Source organism: Emydura macquarii, unplaced genomic scaffold (genome assembly GCF_026122565.2).
Source record: "Emydura macquarii macquarii isolate MOO-44397 ecotype Brisbane River unplaced genomic scaffold, CSIRO-AGI_Emac_v2 contig_1627, whole genome shotgun sequence".
Taxonomy (NCBI): domain Eukaryota; kingdom Metazoa; phylum Chordata; order Testudines; family Chelidae; genus Emydura; species Emydura macquarii.
In genome coordinates this window covers 213372-224903 of record NW_027131764.1, presented here as the reverse complement: position 1 = coordinate 224903, position 11532 = coordinate 213372, and the positions used below count along the sequence as shown (strand labels likewise).

At 43.0% G+C, this 11532-nt stretch overlaps 1 protein-coding gene and 1 pseudogene across 1 annotated transcript; one reads left to right on the top strand and one right to left on the bottom strand.

The window, feature by feature from the left end:
- Positions 1-1065, top strand: LOC137157909 (olfactory receptor 6F1-like). Its single transcript, XM_067555340.1, has one exon. It carries the CDS (start codon positions 10-12, stop codon positions 1063-1065), a length of 1056 nt encoding a protein of 351 aa, XP_067411441.1. The 5' UTR covers positions 1-9.
- An 8666-nt stretch (positions 1066-9731) lies between these two features.
- LOC137157919 (olfactory receptor 9S13-like) lies at positions 9732-10636 on the bottom strand (annotated as a pseudogene).
- Between the last annotated feature and the right edge of the window lie 896 nt (positions 10637-11532).

The following is an 11532-nucleotide window of genomic DNA, read 5'->3' as shown; positions in this document are numbered from 1 at the left end:
AAAAACAAAATGAATCTGTTTTATATCATATTTCCTAAGATGTTGTTATTTTTTTTAAAAGAAATATTTTTCTCAATAGAACCCATGGCAGACCCAGAATGGGGAAATCGAACGTCCATCATGGGATTCATCCTCCTGGGCTTTGGGAATTTCCATGAACTGCAAATTTTTCTCTTCCCGCTGTTTCTAGTGATATATGTTGTGACCATGGCTGGGAACACGACCATCATGGTGCTAGTTGTGGCTGATCAACACCTTCACACTCCCATGTACTTCTTCCTGGGGAACCTGTCCTGCTTGGAGACCTGCTACAGCTCTGCCATTCTGCCCCGGATGCTGGCCAGTCTGCTGAGTGGGGACAAGACCATTTCATTTGCTGGTTGCCTCATACAGTTTTATATGTTTGGTTCTCTGATATCTACAGAGTGTTGTCTCTTATCAGCGATGTCTTATGATCGGTATTTAGCCATATGCAAACCACTGCATTACGCGGCCCGTATGAATAGTGGCTTTTCCCTCCAGCTAGCGGTTGGATCTTGGCTCAGTGGCTTTGCAGCTGGCACCATCACAACATGTTGGGTATCACAACTGATTTTTTGTGGGCCCAGAAAAATTGACAATTTCTTTTGTGATTACACCCCGTTGATAAAATTGTCCTGCAGTGACACCAGCTGGATGGTTCTTGTGTTCTTCCTCTTCTCCTGCATATTTGTTCTTCCCCCTTTTCTCTTAACCCTCACAACTTACATGTGTATCATCAGCGCCATCCTGAGAATCCCTTCCAGCACCGGGAGGCAAAAGGCCTTTTCTACCTGCTCCTCTCACCTCATCGTGGTGACAGTTTTCTACGGGACCCTGATCATTGTCTACATGCTCCCAGACACAGCTGCGCTGCGTGACCTGAACAAAGTATTCTCCGTCTTCTACACCGTGCTGACGCCCATGGTTAATCCCCTCATCTACAGCCTGAGAAACAAGGAGGTCAAGGAGGCCCTGAGAAAAGCTCTGAGTAAGACTGTGACTTCCATGAACATTTGCAAACGATTTTGTGGGCATTTACTGTAAGTTGCAATAAAATGTGTAGAATGGGAGCTCGTCATGTGGTGCAATGAGGCAAACCACAGCGTGTGTGGGCAGTGCTGAAATAGTACAGCTGTTCTACTACCTACAGTGAGACCGGTGCTTGTACCATGGCCCCTATCCCTGCTCCACCCTTCCCACTGGGGCCCTGCCCTCACTGCAGCCCCGTTCCACCCCAGGATGCACTCCAGCTTAACCCCCTCCCCCGAGATCCCTTCACCCACCGCTCATGCCTCTTCGGGGTGCAAGGGACTGTGGCCCTTCAAGTAGTGCCTAGGCAGGGAATCGGGGTGCTGGGAGCAGCGTTAGAGACAGCAGGGCTTGTGCCCACCCAGCTGGGCAGAGGCAGGGCTGGGGAGCTTCTGGTGTCTTTACTGAATCCAGGACTTTTGCTGTCTGTCAGATTTGTGAATTGAAGTATCATTAAACAGTTACCACCCATACTCACTGGGGACACAAGCTGAATGAGAGCTTTCCCAACCCTCTTTTTCTGTTCTTCAAACAACCACCAACCTTCACCAAGCTCATCATCAGACGCAAGCTGGCCACAGACCGGCACCCACCAACTTAAAGTGACAGCAGACTCTCCCCTAAGAACAGATGCAAAACCTGCAGACCTATCTCCACTGCTATGATGGTCAGTAGTCCCACAACACACCTGTCAGGATCAGTGAGTCCTACACGTGTCTGTCACGACATGTTCTGTACCTCACCTGGTAGCAAGTCTCAGAGCAAGTCTAACAGGTCATGAAATGGCCAGGAGAGGGAAGCATCTCGTAAGCTGTAGTCTACTGCTTAGGGCATTCGGAGAGTGGGAGAGTGCAGTTCAATTTCCTCCTTTTCCTGAGAAGAAGGGATTTGAACATGTTTTTTCTACCTTTTAACCACATGACCTAACCACGGGGCTGAAGGTAGGATTGAAGGATCATATTTTTATTGATAAAAGAGACAGTAAACCTGAATTTCATTGTACACACACAAAATGACAAATATATTTCTGTGTCGGAGAATAGAAATGTACACAGAGGCAAAGTAAGAAAAATGCTGCCTAAGAATTTGTTAGTGTTTGATGTAAGGATATTTACCTTGTGTATTTGAACAATGTGACGTTGTCAGTTTATAAAGGTTATAAAGCTTTAACTTTTTTAAACCAACATCTACTCTCATGAAAGAATTATTGTGACCCACTCTGTTGTCTCACCCCCCCTCATTTCCCACAGCTGTGAATATTTAAATTGATAAAAATCAGAAAAATACTAACACATACAACTAATAACTTTGCACAACTGTTAACGTTGAAATGATAAAATCGGGGAAAAGGCTGACAAGTCAGGACTGATGTTATGAGTCAAAATGTTTAAAAACTAAAAATTGAATTCTGCCAAGTCTCACTGAAAGATCTCCTAGTACGGCACATTTCCAATCTCAGCCATTGAAGCTGTTCCACTCTGTATGAACAGTGGCCAGGTCTGTCACTTCTGAGGTGGAAGATACTTGTCCAAATCCATTCTCATGATCAACCACAGGCGGGAATTTAACCGGGGTCTCCCACAGCCCAGCTGGGTGCCCAAACTGCTGGCCTAAATTTTATAAGGGAAGAAGTTGCCATCTCTTCCATTTCCCCACCATTCCCCCTGGCCATTTTGTGTAGAGTGATGTGTGTTCAGAGCCTGCCTGTGGATAAAGCTGTGCAGGTGAGACAAGCGGGGCAATGCTTATCTTCACAGGTTTACTGATTGCACTGAGGCGTAGAGGTTCAGAGGGTTTAGGCACCTAGGGAATATTTACAGTCAGATCTAAAGCCAGATTTTTAAAGGCCTGGATTTGAAGGGGTGTTAGATGCTTTGCTGCTTTTGAAAATCCCACAGCTCAAGGGCAGAACCAGGAGGAGAACCCAAGTCTCCTGAGTGCCAGCACTGTGCCTGATCCACTAGAACATATTGCTGTCAGACGGGTGCGGGGCATAGAGCTGCTAACGGTTAAGAATGTGCAGTAGATATTCCTTGGGAATGGAGGCTGTTGGTAACTCTGAAAAGTTCCTAACTCTGAACAAAACAGAGTTTCTTGCCTTTGGGCTGAACTACATGCCCGAGCTCTCAGCAGCCTCTCCCCAGGGCTCTCTCTGATCTGTGCACTGCAGAGCAGCACCTGGCAGTGTCCCTCCCTCCCCTGCCCCTTGCACTCCCAGAGGTGCTGGCAGGATCCAGGAGTGCAGACTTCGGGCAAAGCTTGGACCTCATCCATGTATGGACTGTGACCCTTTAAAACTCCTCCAGAGCGCAGCTGACTCCTCTCCAGCTTCAGGCCCGGCTTTGGCTGCAACCTTCAGCTTGCAGCATGAGCTGGGTGGCAGCTTTCTTTCCTGGGCTCTGATGGGGGCTGTGGTGTGTGTGAAAACAGCTTCCGCCTCCAAGTGGGGATGCTTTCTTTCTTTCCTCCTCTCCCTCTCCCCCGGCTTCTGCCTGATCGCTGACAGTACTTCCGGTGTCACAGGGTGTTTGGGTGACCGGTTAGTTGGTAACTCTGGTGTTCGTATCTTTGAGGTTCTGCTGTGGTCTCAACGTAATTCACCTTCGAATTTCTAAAGAGTTTCCCAGTCAGAGGGGGATGTTCCATGAATCGGTCAATGCGAGTATGTGATAGAAAGAGAGACAGACACACACTGTGCTCTCTCTCATGGAAGGCTTTGCTTGTCCTTTGCTAGGTTTTTTTTCTTTTCCTTTTAATCTACTATAAAAGTCTGCTCAACTGAAAACAACACCTCTCTTTTGGCCTGGCTTTAGAGCAGTGTAGCTGCATTGACCTTAACAGAGTTATTCCTGATTTACATCAGGGTGAGGGAGAGAAGAATCAGCCCCTGTGAACTGTAGTGGAGTTAATCTTGATTGACCCTGGGTGAGGGACAGAACAGTTTGATGTGTTGACCTCAGAGAGGGTTCGATGGATGAGCTGGTGGATTAGGTGAAGATAAGAGACCCAGAGGAGTTAGATTCTATTCCCAGCTCATCATCACATAACCTTGGGCTAGACACTTAATCTGCCCTGTGTAATCTCCCTGTAGTAAGAAGTGAGAATTTGAAGCCTGAAATCTAGCAGAACAGGCTAAGACACGAGGTCTAAGTGGAAAAAGCCATGACCAGGAGTCAGGTTGTAAACTTACGACCTCACTGAAACTGGCACAGAGAAAAAGCTGATACTGCAAACACGCATATTTCCCAAATGTTACTAATATCAAAATATTACTAATATATATAGCAGGTGCAGAAGGTACCAAGACAGCCTAACACCAAAGAGATAACAAAGGCCATCAGACCCCCTGAAATCACATTTTGCTGGATAGGAATGTCTGCTAAGATGACAGAGTTGTTTTCCCTGAACCGTCCAGTACAAGGTGAGGGGGGTATCAGACTATGTCAAGAGGGTGGCAACTACCTACATCAAAGGGGCAGAATGGAATTGACTGTAACAGTGTATAAAAGAGGGAGTCAGAGGGAACGACGTCGTTTGACCTAGGGAATAACGGGAAGTCCCGCCATTAAGTTGTGCCAAGTCCATTCTAACGGAGCACTCGTATTTGAAGTGTACCCATAGATACTCTATAGGTCGCTTCTCATTGTGCTTCAACCGCAATAAACCTGGTGTCTTTCTTGCTCAGCTAATCCATGGTGGTGTCGATTCATTCGATCGTGAGTGCCATCTCGGTTACCTGTGCAGAGCTGGGACAGCACCTACACGGGGACACATACACGCAACCTACACTGACAACTAACAACGCACAACACCCACCTCTGTAAAATGGGGGTATTAACACTCTGCTTTACAGGGCTGGTGTGCAGATAACAATCCATTTAAGATTGCGAGGAATTCAGACATCAGCTTTTCTAATTGGCATATGGGCTAATGGAGCAGTCTATTTCCATGGTGCAACAGAGGGGTGGAGAAATGCCCCTTGCTCTGTGTGGTGCAGGTTACACAGCCATATAAGGAGTAATTTAGCTCTTCCCTTACTGCATGGGAGGAGGTCCAGATCCAGTCACAGATCTGCAGCTGACGTAAATTAGCCTTGATCCAGTCAGCATTGATATGTGGATTTACACCAGGTGAAGATCTGGCCCATTGAGTCAAAAGGAAGGAGACTGATGTACACCGTTGGGGGATCTGGACTACTGAATTATACGGAGCTATACCTCTTTGCAGCTGCTGGGGCCTGGCTTCAATGGAGTTACGCTGATTTACATGCACTGATCATCCGGTCCTACCTATTACAGATTCTACTGGACTTGATTAGTGAACGAGACCAGTTCAGAGGCATGCTCAGGCAGAGTTTCTATTTTATCTCCTGGCCTCATCCCCGACAACTGAGTTGGTGTGGTGAGATGAATACACCATCACATGGCACAAATCACTATCTGCTCTAGACAGCTTGAACAAAGCTAGCATGAGTGTGTTTACCTAGGCCGGGAGGCGTGCTTCCAGTTGCAGTGTAAACATGCACAGAAGCCCATTTCCTATTACGGCCAATTGGATATCCCCACCTTACAAATTTATCGTCATACCCAGTCGTGGTAAACATCAATCCCACAGGGTGGGTCCTTAAGTGTCTGAGTTACAGAAGATTTGAGTTTCTGAGAGCTACCAACTAGTGGTAATCAGCTGGCAACACTCCTACTAATGCAACCCAATATGCCATTAGCCTTCTTGGCAATAAGGGCACACTGTCGACTAATATCCAGCTTCTTGTTCACTGTAACTCACAGGTCTTTTTATGCAGACCTGCTGCCTAATCAGTCAGTTCCCGGGTTGTAGCAGTGCATGGGATTCTTCCATCCTAAGCGTCATCTGCAATCCTCTCCCTCGTCCAGATCATGAATCATTTCTGTCCTTGTCCACTATAAAGAGCCCAATATTAAATATCTCTTCTCCAGGTAGGTACTTATAGACTGTAATCAAACATTCTCTTTGTTAAAATTAATAGATTGACCTCCTTGAGTCTATAACTGTAAGACATGTTTTCTAATCCTTGAATGATTCTCATGTCTCTTCTCAGAACCCTCTCCAATTTATCAACATCCTTCTTGAACTGTGGACATCAGAACTGGACACAGTATTCCAGCATCCTTCGCACCAGTGCCAAATACAGAGGTAAAATAACCTCTCTACTAGTACTTCAGATTCCCATGTTTATGCATCTATTAACCAGCTGATTATCCACCATGGCAATCAAACCTGTTGAATTTAAAAGCTGGTTGAAAAATGCTTTTTCTCCACAAAAATCCCGCACAATACCTTTCATTTTGATCCAACCAAAATGTTTTCCAACTTTTCAATTTGACAAGATTTTTGGAAAATGACATTTTCTTTTGACCAGATATTAAACTATTTTTTACATGTTTTTTTAATTCCCATTGAACGAAAAATATCATTTTTGCCTAGCTCAGTCATGATATTATACACTGTTATGATGACTAGTATTAGCATGATTAATGATTATATACATAGAAATAACAAATGTCATTCTGGGGTGATATTAATAAAAGAGTCAGTTCTAAGACACCGGACGTAATTGTCCTATCTGAGGTAATTGACCTGTCTGCTCAGCACTGGTGTGACCTTAGCTGAAGTAATGTGTCAGTGCTGGGTGCCGTGTTTTAAGAAAGATGTGGGCAAATTCTAGAGTCCACAGGAAAACAATACCAATGATAAAAGGTTAGAAAACATGATCTCTGAGAAAAGGTTAACAAATCTGGACAGGTTTAGTCCTGAGAAAAGACAACTGAAGGGGGACCTGATAATAGTCTTGAAATGTGTTAAGGACTATTATAAAGAAGACACTGATCAATTGTTTTCCATGCGCACAAAAGGAAAGAGAAGAAGTGATTGCTTAATCTGCAGCAAGGGAGATTTAAATTAGACAACACTTTCTATGCTAATTAATCATAAATGTAATACTTAAGTTATTAATAATAACAGTGTTTTTCAATTCCAGCCAAATAGCACAGCAGGTTTTCATTATAATCAGAACTGGTAGAAAAACAATCTTAGGAAATTTCAACTTCTGACTGGAAAATCGAAAGCTGATTTTTTTTCTTTCATTTTTGGCAGTCAGAAACCAATACATAAAAAAATACAAATTGTCCACAAAGTACAAGAGAGCTAATATTTTCATATTTCAGGTTTTCTGTTTTATGAAGAAAAATCGAAAGTGTTCAAAGAAAGAATACAACTTCTTTAAAATGTTCCTTTCCTCCCAAATCCAATTTTCCATTAAAAATGTTTAGGTGTAAAAATGTCCTAATTGTCAGACTCCACCTTTCCACTTGGAGAATACATTTCTTCTTTCTGTAGATATTTTATTATTCCTATCATTATTTAGATTGTAACCTCTTCAGGGGAGGGATTGTCTCTTAGTCTCGATTGGTAAAGTGGCTAGTAAGATATTGGTGTCATGTAAACATAATAATAGTAATAATAATCCTCATTCTGGTGGTATATTCCATAATTAGATTTAAGCAAACCTCCAACAAATGTGTGTTCTTGTACCTCTAGATTAGCTTCCACAGAGTCACAGGCAGTCCGCTTAGGCACTCCGTGCTGTATTATCAGTCAGACAAACTGGACTTCTGTGGTAAAAGGTTACTAAAACCATAATTCACCACACATTAGGTTCTTCCAGCTCCAGGGGAACAGTCATTTATCCAGGTCAATGGATGCTCAGGACCTTATACCAAAGATAATGTTATAGCCAATCCTTATTTATTAACTCAGAAAAAGAAAGGCGAGTTACTAAAAGGCAAAAGCACATAAAATACATTACAGGTGAATCAAAGTATTTAGTTCAAAATAATACCAGGGATATTAAATCTGCCAGTTTTCTATAAGCCTCTCTGGGTTGCCCAAACAGTTCTTGGGGATCTCAGTCCTTTTATTCAAAATTTCCCCTGTCAGAATTCACCAGTCAAGAGAAGGTGGCCAGGGGACTTTGTTCTCCCTTTTTATAACTTCACCCTTTCTGCTGGAAAAATCCTTGCTATGTCATTGGGTCAAGCAGTTCCATGGCAGATGTGCTTTGCCATCAGTTCTTTATATGAACGGCAATTCTAGTTTGCACCGTCTGCGTACATGCTGTTTGAGGTGCGTTCGGGCATGACGTGCAGTGTCTCTAGTTTACAGTTCCTTTGTTATCCCTGAAGCGCAAACCCATGGGCCTTTCTCAGACTCCCATGATGATGAGTTCCAAACACACAGCAAAGTTTCATATCTCTGCACCCAATGCTGATACACACATTAGAACAAGATAATGATACTCAGCAGATTACAGCTTTTCCAACAATAGCTCACGAGGCATATTGTACAAGGTTTATCACAATTTTATAACAGTGGAGACCTTATTGGTATAGACGGTCACCTTCTCCCTTAGACAGCATCACACTTGGCTTCCAGCCCCACTCTTGCTTTTTTACAAAGCTCTTGACTCCTGACTCCAACTCTTACCTTTCTCTCCAGTTCCTGGCCTGACTGCCATTGCTCCAGCCATGAGGCCTGACCCTCCATATCTTGGTTTCTGACACTGGCCCAAAATCTCTTGGCTCAGATAGTAAGCTATGGAGTTGGCCTATGTGAGGATATTATCCAGGGTCAACATTTTGTTAAATAAGTGCTATTCCTTCCTCCTTTGAAATCACTGATAAAACTCACAATGACTTGAATGGTCGCTTGACTGCGCTCAAATTGATCAGCAAAAGTAAAGTTGAAAAACTAAGATTCTGTCCTTCTTTCTTTCTATGTTTTGTGAAACAGCAGTGAAGACAGGAATTCAAATACTGAAATCAGACAGAATTCATATTTCCTCATACTTAGATTTTTTTTTCATAAGGTACTTTCTGAATTTCATTAGTTAGGTTTGCAGGTGAACAACCTGGGACTTCCAGGGTAAATCCCTACAGTAATTTTGATTTGACAAGACATAATGCACAGAAATTTGCCTTGAACTCAAGGTGATGTTAATCTCAAAAAATGCTGCAGGATTGGACTCCATTTGTGGTTTTCATCATTTTATGACCAAATCAAAAGGGAAAAGATTTTTAGTTGTTTATTTTACTAAGCTTATTGCATCTTAAAATGGAGAGAAAATGGGCAGAATTCTCTATTTATTTACACAAGCTTTAAAACAGTGTAAACGCATTTATTTCAACAGAGTGACTCCTGATTTACATCAGGCTGTCTCCAGTGGTGGCCATTATCAGCTGTTTCAAAGACAGAAGAATTGTGTGATAAATCATGGACAAAATTTACTCTTAACTCAGAAAGGCAGCAGCCAACTCATATCCCAAAGAATGAAGTCCTTATAAATGTCAAAGCCATTATTTAATTCTGAAGATATATTTAACTAAATAATATCCAGAGGCAATGAATTCTACAGGCCAGCTAGTCATGTAAGTGGAAAGAGAGACAGGCAAAAAGCCATAGACAGACACACAGAACAAAAGGAAAATTGATAGACAGACTGATAAATACTGTGGATCCCAAGGATTTATTTGTTTATACCTGAAAAAACTGCTCCCAATAATAAATAAATATTTGGCAAGCATTTGTTGTTGTGTTGCACATTACCATGACCCACTGGATTTAATCTCTATGTTCAAGGACCATGCTCATTTTTTTAAACATTTCTTGCCCAGTGACCTTCTCAAAGCATCTTTCACGTCTTTGTTCCTAAGACTATAGATGAAGGGATTCAACATGGGAATGAAAAGGGTATAAAACACGGACACTGCTTTTCTTTGGTACAGAGAAGATAGCCAAGTGGGCTGGCCATACATGAAAGCAGTGGTCCCATAAAATAAAGTCACAGCCACCATGTGGGAGGTGCAGGTGGAGAAGGCTCTGTGTCTGCCCTCGGCTGAGTGAATCCTGAGGATGGTGGAGATGATACAGATGTAGGAGATGAGCACAATCAGGGCAGTGCCGCTATGAGGGTAAACATCACAAGATTATTGACGTACGTGTCACTGCAGGACAGACTAATCAGGGGAGGGCCATCACAGCAGAAATGATTAATCTCATTAGACCCACAATAGCTCAGCATAAAGGTGAAGCCTGTTTGCACCATGGAATTCACACAGCCGCAGATTTACGACCCTGCCACCAGCTGAACGCAAACCCACTTGGACATGGTGATGGGATACCGGAGCGGGTCGCAGATGGCGGTGTAGCGATCATAGGCCATCGCTGCCAGGAGGAACCCTTTGGTGGTGAGGAAGAGAACAAAGAAGAAGAATTGGGTGGCGCACCCGTTGTAGGAAATGGCTCTTGGGGCGATGGTGAAGGAGTAGCAGAGATCCAAGAGCGACAGGTTCCTGAGGAAGAAGTACATGGGGCTGTGGACGTGAGAGTTGGCTCTAATGAGGAGGAGCAGGACCATACTCCCCATCATAGTTACTATGTAAATCACCAGGAATATCACAAAGGGGATCATCTGATGAGCTGGACCATTTCCAAAACTCAGCAAGATGAATTCCGAGAGTGCTGTGCGGTTCCCCAATCTCACTGGCTCCATGGCTGTGAAATCCTTGGGAAAAGGAATGAGATACAGATTAAAGAAAGGGCAAATGAAGAAGATGTAAATGAAGGGCTTAGTGAAAAGAAAAAGGATGGTGATGGGGAAAATACCCTGGCTTGAGGGCTTGGCAGTTCATTTTCCAGCTCTGCCACAGACTCCCTGTGAGGCATTGGCCCAGTCTCTTGGGCTGAGATTTCCAACGCAGCCAAAGAGCATTGTGTGCTCAACTCACATTCGATTTCAATAGGATTTGGTCACCTCAGACGAGATTTATAAAAGTGTTTAAGGGCCTAGTAGAATTTTCAAAAGCACCTAGGTACCAAAATCTCATTGATTTCAAGGTCAGAAGGAGCCATTCTGATGAATACCTTTCATCCTAAATACTGAAATACACTAAATTGATCATAAATACCTTTAAAAACTTGGAGTCTATCCCTTGAGCTTTTGTGAAAATTTTCAGTTTTGCTATTTCTGCCTCTCAGTTCCCCTTTCCAAAAATGAAGATAATGTTATTTCCTGATCTCAGAGGGTGCGGTGATGATTATTTTAAAATATTTTAGAAGTACTCAAATGCTATCCTTACAAGGGATACAAAAAGTATCTTGTGAGTGATTTTCAAAAAGAGCCACCCAACTCCCATTGACTTTCTATAATATTTGGGTACTTAATTCACTGAAGTTCTATTGAAAATCTCATCCTAGAGAGATTGAATTTGTTGGCAAATGTGCCTTTGACTTCACTGTAAGAAGATCAGGTTCTTGTAATCCATGTGAAACAAATTCCTAATGAAATCTGAGTTGCTCTTTTGGAAGGCATATTTTCAAGAGTAGCAGCCAAAGTAATCAACTTTTCCTTTCAGTTGCAACACAAAGCACAGCTACTCAGCCAAGTTG